Consider the following 23,531-nt stretch of genomic DNA (forward strand, 5'->3'; position numbering starts at 1 on the left):
CAAGTGATATTCCCTTTCTCAAGTCTGGTAGAGCTTTGTAAAGTTACATTCCTGCTTAAACTCAAACCTTATAACTTATTTTAATCATGTCTTTAGGACTCTTACAGGACGTTTACTTGTTTTCCAGTTCTTTATAGTTTGTATTAAGTATTGTCTGTGTCTACAACGCCTAAACATTTTTCACTTAATGGTTTATTGAAAAATACCTATACACTGAACCAATGTCAGCTATATGTGCCTGCCTCGAGCTATGTCTTTTGATAATGAATGACTGCCAGTAATTATAGGCTATACCATGATAATTCAAGCTGGCACACTTTCATTTCACCGTAGAAACCACTGGTTACACTGTGATGATACTTTTTTCATAGGAAACGCAACGAAACTGGATTTCTTTTTAAATTATTATTCAGACGCATAATACGGTACAATTTGGGGTTTCCAGGGAAGGGGAGGGGAAACTGCTGTGCGACACCGAGTCACCGACTCTGCTCATTCGCTCTCAGAGAGACTACCACACATCATCACATCGGCCACAGTCTCAACTTCAAAACATATCGGAAATACGGAGGAAGAGGGGAGATGAGCGGAAATATCGACGTCTAACGGACACCCAGCCTGCCGGGGACGGAAACCAGCTTTTACGGTGAGACCTGGACAAGTATGTCCAACACAGTGCTAGCCCAACAGCACCGTGCGTGTCTGGCTGTCTGTCTGTGTGGCTGGTTGCTAGCTAGCTGAGCTAACTACCGTCCGTTAACTCGCAGCGGTTAGCCCGGCCCGGTTTGGCTCGTCTTTCCTGTCACAGCTGGCCAGAAGCCGTTCATGTTTTTACCCAAGTGGGAAGACTTTTACTCTGTCGTGTATCTGTTTATCTGTTGGCTGAGAGCACACATGGTCACGCCGGTCATACAACAGTTGTTAAGGCAATTAACGCCCCACTTAAAGTAAGACGGTGCTGAACACTGGCCAGGAGCAAAGTTCATGGGCGGATTAAACGTCCGTTTGTTCACACGACAGTAGAAACAAGAAAGGAGAAGAGTTCTATGGAAGTGTCAATCGAACCAGCGTGTAACGGTTTACGTTCTTAATCGAACGCCCGTGTCAAAGTTAGCTTCTTTCACGCGACTTGTCTGAAGTGCCTGTAAACCACTTCAAAGTTCACTTGATGCTAAAATTAGTGACTTTGTCACTCGCCGACAGTTGCGACACAAACACTTAACTTATGACAAGTTTTGAGTTTAACGACAACTTGAATAGGCGAAGCTACCTGGTGTGTTAATGGCTAACTATCCGTGAAGGGCACGGTTCTACACCGAACTGGGAACACGGTCACTGCTGAGCTATGACTGGTGGTGAAAATGGACATTTCATGCTACTTTTTCCGCTTGTGTCGCTGGAACAGGTTTCACAGCGTCTTTACCAGTACTCCAATGTTTACCCTCCTGAAGCAGAACAAAAGGCTCTGCTCGGCGACCCCCTCCCCCCTCCCAACTGTCTGATTGTCCAAAACTTGAGGTATGAGGGGACCAGTGCAGGGGGCAAACAGAAGGACCCCTCTTTCATTGTCCTACAGAGGAAGACCAATAGGGTTATCTGCATACAGTTGTCTTAATGTTTCACCCTCACAGGATGAGGATGATAATGATAATGCACAGTCATCTTTTTAATTCTGTCAAAGGAAACTCCCACTATACACACGTAGCCTTTCACCCATAATATTGCACTAAAAGGCCTAATTTGACTTGTTCTTAGCAATTGGCATATGAGAAACAGACTTTGTAAATCCAGAAGTACCACAATTTAAGATGTAAAAGCTAAAATGTTTGCCTGTTGCACTACATTCGATGTACATACTATATTTAACGACATACAGTCTTTACTTTTGACATACTTTGTTTAGTTTTAGATGATCATTTAACACATTACTGCATCAGATGATTATGTCATCATACTGCTGAGAATAACTCACAAAGACTTGTTGACGTTGTTTTTGTTCCTTTATTATTTTATTTCTCTTTTTCCTTTTGCATTATCACACACAACGACTCTTGGCAGTGTCAGCCTATCTTGATTTCTTTTAAAACAACAAATGTCGCAGGACCAGTACCTAGTGTCAGCTTTCCTCTGTCTTGTCTAACTTGCTGCTCCAGTATTAGTTGTGAGCTTCGTGGCAGCAGAGGAGTTTTCTTGTCTCCATGGTTGCAGTTACTGTGATTGGATAAGTGACTCTCCCCAGTGGGTTGGTTATAGCTGAAGGTGAACACTGCACTATGGAAACTTCATGAGCAACCAATGGCAGAAAGACGAGAAGAGGAGTGGGAGGAAGGAGGATGTTTTTTTTCCCCTCTCCTCAGCAGTCTGTCCCAGCGGAGTCGGTCTTGAGGGAACAGCCATAGAGACGTGTACCAGCTGCACCCACAATGAATGGCCAGGGCTCAGGATGGGTTGCCATGACAAGGACGCTGGCACGCGTTGTTATGCAGACACCTCTTTTCTCAGGACATGTTTGCACAATATTTCATTGCCTGGACTTGCTGGGTCGGTGCTCGAAAAAGAACCTAGGTACTCACACAGAATCCAGATAACATCTTTTTGTTATTCAGGTATCAGTTTGGTTTTGATCCAGCTCTTTATTGGGCGTGTGTGTGTGTGCCCTGATGTACTAATGTCTTGGCAGCTTTGTAAAGAAAGGTTATGTTGTTGTGTGAGGGTGATCTATGGTCTGCTGCTGACTACATCTGTCCATAAGCAGTTTCACCCCCGTGTGGTATTAAACACCAGTTCCTAAACCAGCTGAGATATCTCTGTTGAATAACTCGCACACCCATCTTAACTGTATTAGATGAGTTCTAATGCAAGGTGGTGTGTGAACGTGCAGCACAATACTGCGTACTCAATTTTCCAAAACACATTCTCCTTTCTATTTATGTCCTCCTGTTTGTTTGTCGTCTTCGTTCTCTTTCTCCTGCTTTGTCATTATTTTCTGATTATTATTGGGGTTTATTTTTTCCCCACAAAACAAAGGCAAGTGGTATGTTTGTGTGTTTGCGTGTGGAACCAAATGAAATGCACTGCTGTCTAATAACTTTAAAGTAAACTTAACATTGAATCAACTCTTCTTTGACCATGCTTCCCAAAAATGACTCATTGTGCCTGTCAAGTTGCCCAGCTGGTTTAGCCTGGCATTTGTGTTTGTTGTGTTAGTTAGTTAGTTGGCATCAGGGTGTAGTTTCTATGCTGAGTCTCACACTCTAGACTGAGGCCAAACGTAACTCTTTTCTGGGAATGATTACATGTCTTCTTGGTTCATTGAGACATTAAGTGGTTAGAGATTAGCTGAGAGCAAACTAAGTATTGCTAATGTTATCCAATCCAAGGGTTGTTATTGTTTCGTGACCTATTCCAACTGTGTGACTAAATGGTAGGAGAGTCTGGTGACAAGGTTTGGGTGGCCTCCGCCCAGAAAGAGCTGTTATTTGACTCTTGACCCTCTTTTACAAAAACAAAAAAACAAGCTCAGGTTGTTGGTTGGTAAAACAGATTTTCTCCCTGGTGTTTGCACTTACCATGAATTAATTTTCAGCTGTCAGAAACAAGTGTGGCCTCATGGTTAAAGACTTGCGTAAAATTCATTAACATGTGTAGACATTAAGCTGGAAACATGTGTGCACACAAAAAACATTCAGATGGATCAAATTGTACGCATTCAGCAAAATGTGAGAGTGAGACCCTCACATTAGTTAATCAATGGAAGTAAATGATCTACACAGATAAACGCAGCCTTTTCACAAAGCCTGTGCTGATTCTCACAGGAATAAAACCTAATTTCTCTAGCTCAAAGCACTAAAAGGGAAATGCTCTGCAGCATATTGGATAATTCAGGGCACATGTACTCTGTATGCACTGGAGGAGTTGATTTTAGATTCATTTAACTCATCAGAGAGCCACCCATCAGTCTCCCTGCAACTCTGTAGCTGCTACAAACATGCTTGTTTTGTTGATCTGGGCCTCATTACCATGTTGATTGTATTTTGCATTGCAGATTGCAGAGTTCAACAGATGAATACTGAATACTAAGGAAAATGTTTTCTAAGGACATAAACAAATAGATCAACTTGAAGAGAATTGCTCTATGGAATCTTGGGCTTGAAAAATGTGTCAAGTCAAAATACTCATTCCCTCCTAATATTGCCATTGGCTTAGTCGAAACCTGCCATAGGGTAGGTAGGTATTGCATCCTTTTGTGCTTCTGCTTATTTAATTGCGTACATGATATACCATTGTTTCCAATGAGCCTTTGAGGACTAGTTGTTGTAACATGAGCTTTGATGTTGTAACTCAGTCCCTAGTGTTAGTAATTCAGCTGTGTTGCCTTGAAGTGTCGCCATTTAACTGACTACACCTGACATGAAGCTGGTGTCTATAATACAATTTCACAGGTGGTACTTTCCACACTGTTGGCTACCATAGATGTCTGACAAGTCCCTCCCTGCCAGCGTGTTTTTGCCAGAAACATATAATCACGTGGAGCAGAATGGCATTCTGAGAGCTGTTTCAGGGCGTCTTAAAACACATCCCCACCGCTGCTGCTCCTCCTGCACTCCTCCCAGAGAGCTGAGTATTACTTTAGTTTATCATCTCATTTACTGACTTCTTCCTTTTGGCTTGCAACGGAAGCATGTTAATGCATCAGCCCACAGTCTAATTTACTAAATATAGAGTTGAAGAGGAACTATGCAAGTCTTGTTGCTTTTCCTCCGCCTGGTCATGTACATTTGTTTTTAATGAAGCCGGCAAAAAATCAATCCATGGGGCGGTGGATAACTTTATATAACATATACGATGTTACGACGGGTATATTTGTGTAGTCTTAGCCTAACTGTCATAAACAAAAGATTAGGAGTTACGGAGCGCGTTTGTGTCGCGGTGCCACAGAGACAAGGGCTGGGACACCGGGGCAGATGCCAAGTACACTGATGTTGCAAGGTTGGTTTTCAGCCATGAGACGCCAGGTGGAAGACAGAGAGCCTCCGTTCTCACTCGTAACCAGTCACAAGTCATGTAGTTAACTATCACAATTAGTCCGGAGGTAAAAATGTAGCAAGCATGGGAATAATCCTGCTTAGTTCCTCTTTCAATCTTATCAGATTTTATTAGAAACAGAAGTTAACATCAGAACTTGACATCAATATCTTTTATTTATTTCCAATCAGACATCAAGAAATGTTTTGTGGCCATTTACGGTACGTTGAAAGGGCCCCTGATTTTCTCCCATGCAACCTTCATCCTATTGGAAAAGGTTTTAGGGGGCTGCACATTTAATCACCCTTTCTTTTTGACTGTCTGTGTCACCTCCTCTGTTCCTTAATCGTTCGATGTGTATGAATGAAACTAGACCTGACAGTGTGCAGTCTAGTGCTGTATCTCTGAATAAAAGCTGAAAGTAAATCTCTGTAAAATTGAGTGGAGTTCCATGGCCACCACAGACCCGACCCATCCCATCCCACCAACAGTAGTAGGGTTTGAGCAGATTTAACAGGAAGGTCACACATTAAAGACTTGATATGCTGCTGGTATAGAACTGATGACACACTCAGGCAGATTTTAAAGGTTCATCCTTTAATGCAGACTTGCTATCTGATTCAGTGGGGTTAAGAGGTTAAGGCCTCCATCAGTCAGCACAGTCTAGTCTAGGTTTTGTGTTATTTTTTTCATTTTGGAGGACAAGTGTTGAGCATTTCAGTGTCTCTTGTCAGCATTTACTCAGTGAATTGTGACCTTGTGTTTGCTCTACAGGCACTGACAAAGACACGCTGCCTCTGAGAACTGTAGAAGTGAATAGTTTGTACTTGATAGCTTGTTATCTCCTTTTTTCACAGTAGCACTTATCAGAAACACAGATTTGAACTCTCTCGCAGTCACTTGTAAGTAAGATAGCGTTGTTCTGTAGCGGGGATCAGCCACCTCTCTACTGTGTGTACTCTGATTTGATGTGAACCAGCTGTGGCTGGAATTTCTGGCTCAGATAACTACCAACTGTAAAATAACCCTCAACGGGTAATGAATGACCGTTGCTGTCGAAAAATATGATTTGCATAAATGAAGCAAATCCTCTAGTTTGAGTCCAACGAATAGGCTGCCATTACAGATGGAGAGGGATAAAACAGGGGAAGGGGGGAAGAAAAGTGAAGTGTTGGTGTGTTGGAGCCAATAGAAACTCTGTAAGAATGTCTGGTTAGGTAAACCTCTTCTGTGGTTACCCCCACTGTTAGTTAGCCTGGGTCTCATTTATCCTTTGTTGGTTCTGTGCTGTCCCTGTTGGTTTTGAACAGCAGCGCTGACCGTAAGTCGTATCCCTTGATGACAATCTAAATATATAACTTCATACTCCTACCCCCCCACCCCCTTTTATTTTCCTGTTAGCTCTACAGTCCATACCCCGTGCTAGGCCTCTTTGCTCCTCCTTCGTCCATTCATGTGTGAGCAAGCATGCATGTGGACATACCATATATATGTAATATTTATGCCCCATGGGCAGAAAAGGAAATGTCCCATTTGTCGACTGTTATGTGCCATCACTGTTTAAAGCACACGTTGCACAGCGATGTGAAAAATACAGCACGGGGGCTGCAGGGAAACGAGACCAGAAATGGCTGACTTTGGTGTGCCGGAGTATGTTATATCATGCCAAACCTGCCTCTTTTGAAATTCTAAATGCAGAGAGGAAGGATATCTGAGCAGGAGACACAATGCAATCAAAAGCGCATGGTGTAACCAGACTGTTGGCTGCTCTCCCTCTCCCATTCCAGCTCCCCTTTAGTTCTCTTTGTCCTCCCCTCTCTTCAGTTCACTCCTCATCCTCAGCCTTTTAGCTACAGAGAAAGATTCCTCTAAATCTAGTCATCGGGGCTCTTTTTATATGCATGTTAAGTCAGTGCCTGCGCTTTGTTACAGGAGGTTCCTGCTGCCAAGTTGTCTCACCGTAGCAGTATGCCCGAGCACAGCGTGGCCCTCGAGCACTAAAGTGAACCACACTTATTGTTTCTTCCCTTTGGAAAGCCACATATCTCATTACAGATGAATGTGATACTGGAATATGCGAGACTAGCAAGAGGTCGTCATAGAAGTTAAAATTCAAAATCATAAAACACTACATGAATCTTTTCTGCCGTGTTTTGTTCACAAAAACCTGAGGTTTAATTATTTACATCGATCCAGAGCAATGGTTGTTTTTAACTTGATATTCTCTGCTGTTGACTTATTTTTATTTATTTATTTTTTAAAACAATTATGGAAAAACCTGAAGACTGTGTGGCATTTTGACAGAGTGCACCACTTAGGGTGACCTCATTTTTGAATAGTTTGGTCCATAAATTGTTGCTGTGATTGAGTTGTTTCTGAAATGTAAATGCAGTCAAATTGGCTCCACCACTCAGTCTATGTCTCATCATCATTAAACGGATGGAAATGACAGGTAATTGTAGGTTAACGCCCAGTTTTTCAGCCCTGTTAAGTTTAACGCAACCTCTGATCTAGTGAGCCTGTAAGGGTGTCAACCAGTAAGTAAGCTGTAGTCCTTATTCAGTTTTTTTCCCCCACTTGCTTGTTTTTGTGCCCTGGATCACATCGTCGGTTAATCGCACAGGAGGGCAAATCGGCTCCACCGCTCAGTCTTTATGGCATGATCTCTATAAACCATATCCATAATCTTCAGGGTTATTAGAGGTGCTAGGCAAAGTGAGAGAGCTCAATCCCCCATCTGCTCACAGTTCTACATACAGATGAAAATCATCTGCAGCGGCAAGCAGAGGCTTTCCTCTCCTTTTTGATCCACATATCCCCTTAGAGAAAAACCTTTATTATCCTTGAAAAGAAAATCCTTGCAGTCAGCTGTTTTCAGAGGTACATACATGCTTACGTTCAACAAGCACAAGCTTGTCAGATGTTGTAATATACACTGTCCAAAAAAAAAGTCACACACTCTAATATTTCATTGGACCACCTTTAGCTTTGTTAACGGCACACATTTGCTGTGCCATCGATTCGATAAGCTTATGCAATGTCACAACATTTATTTCCGTCCAGAGTTGCATTAATTTTTCAAAGATTCTCAGTGGGGTTCAGGTCTGGACTCTGTGGTCACACTGGACCACATTTCCTCCTTGAAGATGATCTTTGCCCACTATCCATCCAGTTTTCAATGCTGTGTTGACAGTTCTTAGCCCGATTTTAGTCTCAGCAATCTCCTTAGATGTTTTATTTGCTTGATGCCAATAATTTGACCTTTCTGAAACAGATTAACATCTTCTCCACAACCACAGGATGTGTCTGCCGACATCAGTTAGGGCTAAATAGGTTGTTGCCAGCTGAAACATAATCATCCATGCAGTAATTATCCAGTGGGAAGCTCTTACCTATTAATTTAGTTAAATCCAGGTGGTGGTGACTTTTTTTTTTGGACGGGCAGTGTATCTTTGTAGTGTTAGTTGGAATGTTTCAGTAAGTATGTCCTAACTGCACACATTTCTATATGGATATACATTATACTCGTGTGTATGATGTGGATAATATTACAATGTTACAATGTGCTCTAATAAAAATATTTGAAAGGAATGTTTCAGTAAAATATAAGGCAACACACAACGATTAGGCCGCCATTCTACTCTTGCCGTTTCTTTACAGTGTGCTTTGTCGGTCTGTCTGTTTTTCTCCTTCTTTCCTTTTCCTTCAGTCCCGTCTTCCATAACAAGCACCATGTAATCTACCTGGTTTTCACGGAGTGTGATACGGTTTGAATGACAGATTAAACACAGGAGAAGAGGAAGCTCAAGAGCACTGCTTTTGAAAACCAATGAACCCTTCACTCCGAGTGCTCACAATGCATTGTTTTGCTCTGTGTTATTAGTGTGGCATGCTCTTAAGGCTGCAGACGTCAACAACATATTTATAATTCAGTAGTAATGAAAGGCCATTAAAATGACTGTGCATTGCAATCGAGGAAGTCGTTTTTACAAGGCATGCTTTAGCCAAGAAAAATACGTAGCCAAAAAAGAACTTGGTTGTGGGGGAACACATTATGTAGCTTTAATCAAATCAGAATTGATTGATGGTTGATTGATTGATTGATTGATTGATTGGTTGATTTAACAAATTAAATCTGAGCTTAAAGATCAACAATGGATTTATGTGTTGGTGAGAGGTCGGCAGCTGCCCCATTTGTCTTGAAACAGTTTCCATCCGTCTCTGCACCAGTCTTGTAGCATTCAGTGGGATTAGGATTAGTGGTCTGAGGCAGCCTACTTTAACGAGCACTATTTGATTTGCATCTAAGAACGTGTTGGAGACTGCAGCAGACAGCAGCAGAGCAGGAGTCGGGGGGGGGGGTTATGTAAGGTCAGCAAACACAGTATTGCACCAACCTACAGGAACGGAGCCATTGAGTTTACTGGCTCCAGTCTTAGGAATCTTTCATCCACAGGATGGTGCATGACTTCCCGTCTGCCATCAGCGGTGGGCAGCAGGCCTCTCTTTGGGGAGGCATCTGTACCGGAGCCCACGCTGGGCCTGATTAGTCAAGGCTATCCAACTGTGCTGTTGAGTCTCCATGTAAACAAACACAATCCATTCGTTAGGCTTGCATTGCGCACAATTAGTCATTGTTTGCATGGGAAAAGGATTCCGCTGTAAATGCAAAATCGCTGATGTCAACAGTATGAACCAGAGAGTGTCAGTCCATCTAACCGTCCCTCCTCCTCTTCTGTTGTTTTTTTGTCCTTTCAGAGCCGCACTGGACGATTGGTCCAGGTCCTGTCCATCCAGCGGGCCCAGTGGCCGTCGGCCCCCGTGAGCTGATTGAGGGGTCTCGGAGCTGTGGATTGCATCATTATGGAACAATAGCAGTGGGAATCAAAGCTCTCCCTCCTCCTCCTCTTCCTCCACCTCCTCCCTCGTTTCTTTTGCTCCCAGCCTGACTCTTCACTGGAGCCCTCCCCCTTGCAAAAACACACTCACCCACACACACATGCAACCGTCTGACCACTCCTCCCACGCTGGTCATGGTCCACTCCCCCGTCTCTCCAGTCAGTCAGGCAGCGAGTCAATGGAAGCTGTGTAATCCTCTCAAAGTATAGGGCCATATACGTTTGCATATGCCCCCTTTTGTCATGGCGGTTGTTGTTGTTGCAGAGGCCTCCCTCAGGAGAGAACATGAGGGAGAACAGAAGGCAGCATAAAGCTCACAAAGGGAGGAAGAGAAAAAGCGAGAGAGTGAGTGAGAGACACTGACGCTGCCATCTATTTGACCGGAGGAGAATGAGCTTCACAGAGCAATGGATGCAGTTCAGTGGTGGTGAAACTACATGATGTGGGACTGGCATTACCACCCCACGCCAATCAGGAATTGGACCAACAGTCAATTTTGGAGATATCTGCCACACACGGTTTTGGAATTTTAACACTTTGGAATATTTTTCTATTTCACCTCTCCTCTGTGGTTTCTTTCCATTACAGCCTACCACAAGTGCCTTTTTTTGTGTTGGCTTACTCTATTTTTTTACTCATCTTCCTCATATCCAAATTCCATATTTCCACCGTAACTTAATATACACTAACCATCACATTAAATGTGCATTGCAATATTTCAGAGAAGGTACCAACCACACCAGCTTTCATCAAACACACACTTCACAATCACCACCTCTCTGGATTTCATTTCTGGATGGGGAGAACATATTTAGCCTCAACATTGAAGTACTGAGAGTCGGATTACTGAAGACTAGTGTGACTTTTTTCACTGCCTCCTCTGGATCACAGTTTTTTTTGTTCGTTTTTTTTCTACGAGAGTTGTCGCCATGGTCGCTCTCCAGTCCAAATGGCGCTACCTTTTCATGTTTCTGGGCATCCAGCTGGTGGTCATGGCACTGCTCTCCCGAGAGGGGTACCAGAAGAGGGTCACATACTTCATCCGCATCTTCCGCAAGCCCGACGGCCCGGGTTTTTCAAGCCGTAATCACACAGCAGCTGGCGTCACGGGAGGGGACGTATATGCCAACCTCTCCCACCTATCCAGACCTCATGGCCACGGAGATGACATGCCCCTCTGCCCTAAGATATCCCCATTTGTAGGTGAGTCTTCTTGCCTGTTTCTGTATTGTTTCCAAAGCAACACTGTGAAACCTGAAAGTAGCTATTGCCTCCATGTACCTGCATCCCCCAACACAGCACTGATATATGGGCAGTTGCAGTGTTTTTCTCACATTTCGCTGTGATCATGAGTTCCAGATGCCATCCCAGGATCCTCATGTCAATATAATATAAAAGTGTCCTTCTATTAGTAAACATGAACTGATAAATGAAGTATACAGCTATTTACAGCTTTTTAAAGACAGTGAACTTGTTTGATTTACCACCTCAGTATGTATGTCTGTATATCTATTATTCTGCATCAGCTTTGTCCCACATATTTTCTGCCTCCATTATGCTGTGGTACTACAGATACATTTTCTTATTGGGTTTGTATCAGGATGTTTAGGTGTTGACTCTTGCTCTTGTTTAGCAGCATCAGGGGAGCTTAAATGCACCACGATAGTGCAGCTTTCAGACATTTCCATTTAGCACTAAGAGCTTGAGCCATTTGCTTTATACCAGTTAATAGGACGTCATACCAGCGAATAGTCAAATGACATCAGCTGCCGCCCGATGATGATGTTTCACTGTAATTTTCATAATTTGCATTCTTAGGTGAACTGTGTAAAGCCCTCAGTCTTCAACAAAGTTATACTGTAACAGAGGTGTATTCAATGCAGGTTATGGGGGTTTAGGCAACTTGAACAAATGGTAAGACTCCACAAACTTGGTGCGTTTGTTTTAACACCGTTTGTTGACAGTTAGATGCATTGTGAGCAGACGTCTTCTGGGGCTTCACTGAAACTGGTTTAACAAGGGGATAACTGACCTGTGTTGCTGACACAGATCTCCTGCATGAGCTGAGCAGGACTAGGTGGGATACATCCAACACATCAGCTTAAAGGTGTACAGAAAAGAAAATTGAATTTAAGCCCACTCTGGGTCATAAAATTAGTGTAATAACTCATCTATCAGACGATGTAGGCCAAACTTTGTGCAAAATTCTATTTTTGAGTAAATCCGGGATGAAAGTGTGTTTGTTTTTTTCGCATTGGATAATGCAGGCGCGTGGATTATACGTCAGCCTGTACACGATTCACCAGCCACTGATATTGGATCCATAATCCATCATTCAAACGTCTGAGACACGCACACACACACGGAGCTCGGGCTCGCCCCAAGCTTTGAATATCCCGCCCGCTCGATAACGACCAATCAAATTTGTTTTCCTTACTCGGGTAAACTCGTGTTGCAGCTTGTGACAACTTGGCGCGACAAACAGGACAAACGGCCATTTCTGTACACCTTTAAAAAAATGAGTGCTGATGCTATCCACACATGAAACAATAATGCAGATGGTGGAGGCTCTCTGTTAGCAACAAAGATTTTAGAATAAAATGTGATTTAAATCACAATTTTTAGAAATGGAACGATACATATTAATAAACATTCAAAATGTGAATATGTGTGAGATTGTAGCCACATGGCTAATTTCCATCTCTTGCCCCCTTGGCAGGTAGATGTTAGATTAAACAAAGCAAACTAATTCAAAGGAAGCCAGACCAAATGATAACAAACCATTAAAGGAAGAACAATATGGAGTAGGAGTTGGGGGACCACATGAAATTAATCAATGAGAATATAAAGTGCTGGGTTGTATTGCATGGTGCCCATAATAAAGTATTAAATTGTATTTCAGGATACCCACAATCTGTATTAAATTGTATTTCAGGATACCCACAATCTGTAAGTGGTGCCCCAACAACAAATCCCACAGACAGACGTACAAAAACAAAGTTGTGTTCACAGATCTGGTTTTCTAATAGGCAATAGGCATGCTTTAAGATGTTTGGAGAAGGATGTTACACTGATTACACACAGGGGTTACACATTTTTGGTTTTTTGTCAAGTACTTTTTCAGGAGGTTTTGAGACCGTCTCAGTTGGCTTTACAGTTGCTTTGCCCAACTTGTTATGTAATAGGACATATTGTGACATAATCATTGCATCAAAGTATAGCTTGGCTGACTCAAGTTGTTCCTAAGAAATCTAAGGTTGGACAGGTTTAATTTCATTCTGTTGAAGTTGAAAAATGAAGTTGTGAGTCGAGAAAGATTCCAAATATTTAAAATCTTGTACTACCTCGATTCTTTGGCCTTGAACAACAATGTTGGGATTACATTACTGTCAATATTTGTCTTTTTTGAAAAGAATATCCAGACAGTCTTAGATAAGTTGAGGTGTAAATGGGAACTCTCCAGCCAGTACACATTACTCATGGCAGCTGTTGGATCTTGTGCAGCTTGTATTTTGTCTTTTGCATGAACATACAAGACTGCATTACAGTTGTTAGAGTTGACGGACAACAACTTGGCAGGTCGTCAATAAACTCAAGAGCAGTGGTCCCAGCACCGACCCTTGTGGTACCCCAAGACTGTTGTTGCGGGACGTTGATTTCATATTCTGTAACCAAACACCACTGTATCCTTGATGGAATTTACGATTTAAACCAGTTAAATGCAGTCAGAGAAAACAGTGGCAACAACACCACCAATGTCCTGCTTTGATTTTATGTTTTGCAGGAAGATGCAAACAGCTGTTGTGGAGTGATTTCTCAATGGACTGTTATTCAAATGTTTAGTTTTCCAATTGTCTTGGAGTAGTACATACTCTTGGTCCTATTATCTTGGATAGGAGTACCAAGATGGATAGTATCATCTTTTATTCATATAATATGTCTTTCTTTAATTTGAGTAGAAAAACATGAAGTGTGGTTTTGAAAGAGCTGTTTTTCTGTCATAAAATATTCAGTAAAAGCCAGGTGTCTCTCGCATGATGACATAATGTAAAGAAAGAGGGTAAACATAAATTGTGGCCAATAGGGAAGGGCAGGCATATCAAGGAGCAGTGTGCTTGCATATGAGAGCGTGCACTGCAAACATAATATTCTGCCATCAATGCAGACAGTTATGTTGGTGCAAATTGCCACAGTAATTACTAGCAAGCAGAATCACATCAGTCAAGATTATTAGTTGTGACCTCCCTTTGAATTAGGTCACATCAATCATCTGTCAGACAACTCATATACTTTGTAGATCTATAAACTGAAACGGCACATGACTTGTTTTTCTTTTTTTAATACATTTTTGGGCATCGTTTTCCAGAACAATGCACAACCATGATCAGAGCTGACAACACGTAATTGATGTTATGACCACTCTTTGATCCTTGAGCCATTGTTTCCTTGTGGATCAAAGCTTGAATGCGTTGTTCGAATAACATATTTTCCACAGAGACATTTGTTTTTGTTCATCATAAAATTGAAGAAGGGCAAAGTTGCAGAACGCTGCCTCTGCTGTAGTGTGTTTTATGAGCATCTAAAACGAAGTGATTTTTGTAAATAGCTGAGAAAAGTTTAACTTGGAGTCCTCTTACTTACTTTTTTTTTCACCCATAGCTTTTAATCCTCCTTCCAACCACATTTCATCCCTGTTTGATAGCTCAGGACCTTGTGTATCTGTTTGTTACTTTGTCGCACATGTTTTTCAAATTACTGTAGTCTTCTGCTCTCAAGGCTCTGCTCTTTTCCCCTTTCCTACTTTTAAAGCCAGTCATTTTAAAAGACACGCAGATACCTGAGCCAGAAGGCTTTAGCAACATTTTGAGAAAAAGATGAATGCAAAAGATCATGAGGTAGTACTGAATGTTCTGAGAGGAGGCACGGAGAGAACGACTGGATCTGTTCTTTCTTTTTTACTAAACCGTTTACAATGTCAATCAAAGACTTGGGGAATTGAGTTGAGTGTGAGTTTGGTCATCTTTAAAAAATTCTGAGACGGGTTTACTGGTATGTATTTTTCCTTGGGGGACAACAAGGAGGCTTGAACAGAAAGAATGTACTTTTTTTATGTGCTGAAGTAGACCTATCTTTATGCAAAGAACAAGTGCCAGAACTGATATGCCCCGGTATATTTACTGTTACTTTTATTAACACATCAGCTCTGTGTCAGTATCAAGATCTGTCTCTCTTGCTTTGTGTGAATTGAATTCAAGATCCCAGACTTCAAAAAAGGTCATTTTCACCATGATGTCATATTCAAATAATAACGACTTGTCGTCTAACCACATTATTTGCCTCCACTTCATTAAGCGTATCCTGTGTCTGCCCACAGGTGGGCCGATCCATGTCAGTTTTCCATCAGGGCTCACCCTAGCAGAGGTTCAGAGGAAAAATCCACTGGTGGTCCGGGGGGGCCGCTACAGGCCGCCTGACTGTGAGGCGAGGCACCGCACGGCCATCGTCATTCCCCACAGACACAGAGAGCACCACCTCAAGTTCCTGCTCTACTACCTGCACCCCTTCCTGCAGCGCCAACAGCTCAACTATGGAATTTATGTCATTCATCAGGTGAAACTCACTCAACCAAGTAACACAGCAAATGATTTGGTAAAAAAAAAAAGGTTCAAATGGTAAATAGGGGATTTAGAGTCAGGGATTTTTATGTTTCAAGTGATATTTTTGTCACTTAAAGTTTAAAATTTGGCAAAAACACAAGGTTGTTTTTGTTCGATATTTACAGCTGTCATAAATCATTAGGATAGGATCCTACAGCTAGATGAAGAGCACCCTCTTCTGTGCCTTCACTGCATGTGCATGTTGACATACAATGTACAAGTAGCTTAGAGGGTGTTAACTCCTTATCTGTTTAACACTTGATTCATTTTAACTCCAGTTAAACCTCTAGAGCTGGATGTGTCATTGCACATTCACATGATGGAACTTGCTTCCTCTTTGTCTTGACTGAGCTAATACCTTGAAATTCATATTTCAATGATTGATTATTGATGAACAATGCATCAGATGCTGTGGTGCATTTTTTTGTCTTAATCAATGAATTATACCTAAACAAGACATGGAAATAAGATGATGGCATGTGTCTGAGGGGATGAATGGTATCTTTATTTATTTAAGATTTATTGGATGTTGCTATACTGTTGTTTCTTTGAAAAATTTAAAGACAGTGTGAGATTGGTGCAGCTCCAGTTCGTTACTACATATTGTTTGTATTGTTTGTGCAAAATAGAGTCTTAATTAGTCACTGTGTCTGCAGAATATGTAACATATATGAAGGATAGTTTCTGACAATAAAATAATAATGAATTAATTGATATTAACCTGGGTTTAAATCCTGGAAATCAACAATCAGTAACTACTTTTCAACCTTTATTTAATCTTGAGAATCATTCAGAGCAAGCCCTCATTTTCAATGATGTCGAAAGTACTAGACAGATATTTGCAACATCATATACAAATAAAACAACAAAAACACAGCATAAGTTAAAGCAACTGTTAAAAAAACAGTTACATTCAGAGACAGAGGAGTTTGTTAGTTCATAGTTTTAAACTGACCCAGAGAAACAAATGTCTGTAGTTTTAGTGTTAATTGTAAATTATTCCAGGAGGATGCTACAGAAAAACTAAAAGCAGTTGAGAATGGAGTATGAGACTGATTTAACAAGGAGGTAATATGTGATGGCATTTTTCCAATGAAAGCTTTGTAGATAAATAAAAGCCAATGCCTGTACTTAACTACTTATTATGTTTTGGCTTCATTCCCCCTTACTGTTTTTGTTTTTCAAGCAACTTCCATGAAGCTTGATATGAAACTGGAGACAAGAAGTCCCAGGCTGAATTAAAGTGCAGGTTACAAAGGTTGATCCTTTGTAACTGGAAAGAGCGAAAGCCGGCCTGCTTTTCAAAGGAAGTATGGCTTGAGGAATACTTAGATCTCCTCAACATGGAAAGAGCAGCCGGTTTCCTGAAAGATTTTGATAGGGGTCTTGGTAGACAATGGGATGTTACTAGGAGATATTTGAATTAGATTTGGTCCTTCCAGCATCATATTCTCGTTGAGTTTTTGTGTTTCCCCGGACATTGTTTTGGAATATCATGTACCCCCCCCCCCCCCATTTTTATTTTGTGTGTGACTTTGTCCTGTCTACATACCTGCCATGTGTTTGGTTTATGTTATGTCTTGTCTCCATAAACTGGAAAAATTTTGAATAAAAAAAAAGAAAGAAAAGTGCAGGTTTGATTTTTTTTCTGTTGTATCACTGACTCACAGTGTCTTTGTTTGCCCCACAGGCTGGAAACTACACTTTCAACAGAGCCAAGCTGATGAACGTGGGTTTCCGGGAGGCCATGAGGGAGGAGGACTGGGACTGTCTCTTCTTCCATGATGTGGACCTCATTCCAGAGGACGATCGCAACACATACATGTGTGACTCCAACCCAAAGCATGCAGCCATCGCCATGGACAAGTTTGGCTACAAGTATGTCCTTTCTTGGCTGTGAATTGGCCACAGACAGGCTCACATAGCATAATCCATGCTCCACTTTAAAAAAAATACTCATGTGTTTTGTTTTAATCTTTACAGGCTTCCGTACAAGATGTACTTTGGAGGAGTGTCAGCTTTGACACCACTGCACTACCTCAAAATGAATGGCTTTCCAAACAATTACTGGGGCTGGGGGGGAGAGGATGATGATATTGGAGTCAGGTGGGAATGAGAAGTTTTAGTTACTAAACCTAATCCCTTAAATCATAACCACATAGTCCTGCAGATCAGATGTTCAATGTCTCAGTCCCAGCTCATAAAAAGCTGTGTTTTTTTTTCCAGGGTGTCCTTGGGAGGGATGTATATCACTCGGCCGTCACTGAGGGTTGGCCGTTACAAGATGATTAAACACAAGCTGGACAAAGGAAATGATGTGAACCCAAAGAGGTACAACAAACATGTTGGTGTTGCTGCATGCAGAGATAAAAAAAAACATTTTATCACAAATCTGATTATGTTAAAGGGGAACTATGCAAGTGTGGTCGCTTTTCCACTGTTTTACAAACCCTCCTCATGGCCAAGTGCTTTTTTTTCCCCAACAAAGCCGGCGAGACAGCAATCCATGGAGCGATGGAACATTATAGTATATCATATACGCGTTAACAATATGTACATTTGTATAGTTTTATCTGTTATAAACAAGAGATCATGGGTTACGGGGCGTGTTTGTGTTGCGGTGCCGCCGAGACGAGAGCTAGGACACCGGATCGGAGGCACTGATTTTTAAGGTTGGTTTTCGAGCATGAGACTCAGCGTGGAAGGCAGAGAGCCTCCATTCTCCCCATAACAACTCCACCATCACAGTAACTCCAAAGCTGTTTAAATTAGGTAAAAATGTAGCACAGTTAAGGTAAAAATCTTGCATAGTTCCTCTTTAAGGGGTTGTATTCTGTAATCCTTGGTCTCAAGCGGAAATAGCAGAAATTGTTTTAGTTTTCACTGCAAAGGTAAAGAGGATCACAGCCTTCAGTGTTCACTCTTCTGTCTTTGTTGTGATCGAAAGGTTCAACATGCTGGCCAAGACGCGTCAGACCTGGAAGTTGGACGGGATGAACACGGCTGAATACGAGATCATCCAGAGGGAGTACCTGCCCCTGTACACCAACATCACCGTCAACATCGGCACCGAGGCCGGCCTCCACCCTCCGACGCCCCCTCCTCCTCCTCTTCAACCTGTCAAAGCTGCAGGCAAACCTCCGGCCGACGCGCCGGCCGAGGTCCCGATAAAAGGCGCAGCCAAAAAGAAACGGGGCCTCTAAGAGAAACAAGTCTCCCATAAACAACCACTAATCACGTCTCTCTTTGCCATTACTTCAGTAGGATAATCATGCTGTAGGACGGTGTGTTTTCCTCTCGGTGGCCTGAAGCTGTTCGCTCATTTTACGCTCTGCTGTCTGTCTGTGGAGGACGTAGTTGTGGAGAAACAACATCAAGCTGCCCACAGGCAGACATGCAGGTTTGGGTGAATAATACACCTGGTTTAGGAAAACAATAGACGTGACTTTATCAACCCGTAGGTGACAGCTCTCCGCCTTGGTTCCTGTGATCCTGATTTATCACTGATTATTCTTCCAGGGAGCCACAGCAAAGAGAGGAGACTAAAAGTTGGACTCTATGAGTTTATATATCTACAGCACTGTGGTCGCTGGTTAAACCTTGTGATGCCTTAGAATCTTTTATTTTTTTTCTTTGTCTTATCACTTGTACTTTACATGATGTAGAAAACTGGGCTTAATGGAGCAGTACCTGCAAATTCCAGCAGTCACACTGTGCCACCACTGAGATGGACAGATTTTTTTTTTTCTTCTCAAAGCCAATGAATACATGAGTGAAAGTGTGTTTGCGAGTGCGTGAAGCTGCTACAGTGAGAACTAAGTGAAGGAACGTGTGTTACAGTTGCTCCTATTATGGCTTTTGACACAATTGCGCACATATCCGTATACCTGTCTGCAAATGTCTGGGCCCTTGTTTAGAAAGGGTCCCCGAACAGAGACGCTGCTCTATTTCAGTTTGGCTCGTACATCAAAATATAGGCTAAAGAGCTCCCATGTTTTCGAAGCTGTGGATGCCGTACACATAATTTTGCCTTTTGTCAAATTCAGTAGGATTGAAGAAACATTTCAGTTCTGTACACCAAGGATACATTTCAGTCCCTCTGTGTAGCGTTTATCTCAGCAGTAATTGGTGTATTCAGTTCAGCCTTTCAGCTCATTTACTTATATTTCAGCATATATTTTTCTGTGTATTTGCCTTCTTAAAACAGAGCAGGTCTTGGTGATCAGTCCTCTGCCTTCAGATGAGCTAGTGATTCACATCATAATGGAGTCTCTTTGCTTCACTTTATTTTTTCCATATATGTTGATTATGCACAATGTATATTAATGTTTCCCTCAAGAGTGCTGCCTTGTTCCCGCAACAATTTATATGCAGTGAATCCTGATAATGTGCTTCACATTTAAACCACTCCACCATTGTTCATCTACACAAGAGAAGTGGAGATCAGTAATCTCGAGTTTCAGTAGTCAAAATGAAAAGACTATAGGCAAAGAAGGTAGAGTTGAGTGGTTTGAGCCCAGAGCACAACACGTCAAATCTCTCATCACTGTTGATGTGTGGTTTCAGAAAACTTAATTCATAGTGATAGTTTGAAAAGCCACAAAATAATGATAAATAACGGTTACAGTGAAGTTCAAATGAAAATTGTGTGAGTGTGAATTAGTTCACGGGCATCTTAACCATTGTGTAGAAGTTGCAGTTCACTTATACAAGGAAGCAGTCCGTGTTTCTCCTCTTTATTCGTTCCATATCTCTGACATGATAATAATTGGTCTGTTGGTGTAACTGTGATCTGCGACTCCAATATCGACCCAGTGATTCTAGACTGGGACGGTCGCTGGTCAACGCGTTATTAGATGGAGACATCGGCGCTGTCCTTCCAACCTTGTGCCCTCACACTGCATGTAGACCCCCCACCTCGTCTCGTCTCTCCACGCTGAGAGATATGATTGTTTACAACAGAAACCAGTCCCTGAAACCAAAGATGACTAAGATGGAAAAGCTGTGATCATGGATAAAGGAAAAAAAAAAGTCTCTTCACAGTACACTCCATGTGTTGTGACGATTTCTGTTATGCCGTACTATTCTATGAATGGGCCGATTATTTCCTCTTGTCAATATTTATAGCATCTTTCAGTTCTGTGTTCAAATAGCTTGTGGCTAGATAAACAGCATGTATTCAGATTTACCTAAATTTGCAAACCACAGATGGAAAAAAACGAGTTCTTTTTAGTGAAGGGATGAGGATGATTCATAATGCTCATGATGTTTTTTTTATTCCTTTAAACCCTGTGATGAAAAACTTCACTTTTATTTTCACGTTCTTGTGGTATTAGTCTGCTGAAGTGGATGAGACGAGATCTGAGTTTTTATCATTGGGATGTGAATTCATATTCAGCTGTTCTGCCCTCAGCAGCCCGGACAATACTAGTATTTCAACACTTACGCATTAATACAGTAGTATGTGTATATCAAATATGCATGGCAAAGAACCTATATGTAAGGATATGGGGATATACGGAGCCCAGTAAGGAGAAGATTCATATCAGTGCTCACCTACAGAACTTGATGCATGCTCAAGTGTTTATTTGTGAACCAGAAACTCTTGTTGACTTTTATATGTTAGTTTCCATTTGCTGTGTGGACCTCCTGTGCTGTTGTGTGAAATTAGAGGATAAGAAAAGGGCATTTGTCTCTAGACACTCCACTGTCACATTACAGTACACTTTACATCATTTACTGTGTAACATTGACCCAAGGTTTTTGTTTGTCCCCCAGTTTTGCCCCCCCCCCCCGCCCGGTATGTAATGTTTAATTTGATTTGACTCCATTTTGATGTGGCTAAGCTACGCAACAATAGAAAGCAGTTATCACAGGGTAGTACTGAAGAAACCAAGGGCAAGGTGACTTTGTGAGTCATGTCTGCGCTCTTTATGAATTCTGCACAGTCCAGAGTGGCCTTAAATTCATTAATAAACTGATTTATTCAAAAGAAATGCTGTCCCCTTCTGGTTTTTAGTTCAAACTAACCTTTATTTTGTCAGAGTGTGTGGGAGAGGGGATTTTAGCCATTTACAAGAAAAAAGAAAGTGTGTATGTGTTCGGTTTCTGCTTGCGTGTGACCATTTTCATCTAAAACAATGTACTATGTCAGATTGCAAATCATTACCATACTTGTAAGGCCCCCACAAAAACCGGCTTGTTCACAATAATAGATGCAAATTCGTGCAGTATCGTTACAACCATAGTCTTGAAATTTGACTGGGTTTTTTGGTATTTGTTGTTTTCTTCTTGGAAACAACCCTCTCTTCCACCCTGGCAGAACATTTTACACATCAAAGGCAAGAAAAGGAGACCGCACACATCAGCTCCCTTATGTGCAGATTTATTAGCACATCAATAGAAACTTTTCGAGCTCATTGCTCTTCATCAGAACATTTTACACATGCACATCCAGTGTCGCTGTGTTGTAGGCCAGTTGTCTTCTCCACTGGATGATCCATGGCTACGTTGGGAGTTACTCCTGGGAATATAACAACAAAGATGATGGGTGAGTTTTATTTCTTTTTTGTTGGTGGTGCTTCAGTAACTAGCTGTTTATTTGTTGTTACTTGTTTTGGGTGACAATCGGAAAATCATTGTGTTGGGTTGTCAGCTTAATATCTGACTCATTTACAGCCACTTCAGGTTCAAGTCTCAGATTTTAGAGGATTTTTGTAGAATTCACACAATATTATTTATTATGCATTAATACGTAGTAAGAAGCTAATAATGGTACTGTCTTGGTTACATAACAACATTTTCCAACGATTCAACTACGAGGTTCATAGTCGAATCAGACCTCTCCGAATCGAATTGTCGACTAATGGAGGTCAGCCCTAAATGGGACACTCAAAAGTTTCCAAACATATAGAGGCCCAGTCATTGTTATTATTGTATAAAAATATCATGTACTGTGGTTAAATTAAAGCAACACTATGTAGTTTCCGAACACGGATAGCCTAAATATTGGACCAGTGTTGTTGCTGAGTGCAGCTGTAGTGGCAGCTCAATTCATCCTATTAACCGTTTTTCTACCATTTGTATGAGTTTAGAAACATTATTTTAAGGTTGAGAAACTACATAGTGTTGCTTTAAGAGTACCTGCAGTAAACTTCTAATATGCTTAAAAATCTAAAGTAGCCTACTAACTTAAACATCTAACCTTAGATAAATCATGTTATGCCCCAGCTATGTTGGCCCTTACTCTTTTGTTAGGTAAGTTTGAACGTCACTATTTATCAATTACTATTAATGGGGAAAATATTTGGGAAGCTAAAGCAATATCTATATCAAAATTAAATCAAATTTGACGCTGCATGCAGTTCTCTTCATTGTTGATGTTTTTTCATCTGTTGAACAAAAGAGAGAGAAATGGAAACCACCAGTTTATCACAGGACCAATAAGGACAAACAACACACTCATTCACACCTACGGATGGCTGCTGAGCTCTCAGAGTCACTCCTGTACGTTTGGAAATCATATTTGAAAATAATATTTTACAACAGACTTTAGCTGCATTCCAGTAGTGGTTTGAGTTGAGTTGAGCCATCGTTGACCTTCTCAGCCCTTGGCACCTGCCCCTACGGCCACCACAGAGAGCAGCTGCTGTCCCACTGCATTTCACTGCATGAAGTGAAAAGAGCCTCATCACTCATTCTCAGTTTGATTAGGAGCTCATAGGCTATTTAGACGTAACTATTTTTTTCTTTGTGACAAAACGTTGGATATATTTCTACTTGCACTTTTTAATTATATAATAATAGATAATAATACATGTTACCACTGCAAATGAATCCAATTGAATTTTTTCCTGGCCCCTTTTATTGATTTTCTTGGTGAATATACAACTGGTCTTTGTGGTTCATTACTGCCACCCCATGGATGTCTTTTTCTTGCATTACTGCAAT

General features: G+C 41.4%; 1 protein-coding gene across 1 annotated transcript; it reads left to right on the forward strand.

Annotated features, from left to right (window-relative positions):
- The first annotated feature begins 454 nt into the window (after positions 1 to 454).
- On the forward strand, positions 455 to 21,577 carry LOC146972269 (beta-1,4-galactosyltransferase 3). The gene is made up of 7 exons (XM_085802298.1): positions 455 to 646; positions 9,784 to 11,127; positions 15,299 to 15,534; positions 17,272 to 17,459; positions 17,565 to 17,687; positions 17,808 to 17,912; positions 18,529 to 21,577. The coding sequence occupies exons 2-7, from the start codon at positions 10,854 to 10,856 to the stop codon at positions 18,782 to 18,784; spliced, it is 1,182 nt and encodes a 393-aa protein (XP_085658424.1). The 5' UTR covers positions 455 to 646; positions 9,784 to 10,853; the 3' UTR covers positions 18,785 to 21,577.
- The last annotated feature ends 1,954 nt before the right edge of the window (positions 21,578 to 23,531 follow it).

This window comes from Trachurus japonicus, chromosome 16, assembly GCF_045865225.1.
Source record: "Trachurus japonicus isolate A0001 chromosome 16, Traja_1.0".
Lineage (NCBI taxonomy): Eukaryota > Metazoa > Chordata > Actinopteri > Carangiformes > Carangidae > Trachurus > Trachurus japonicus.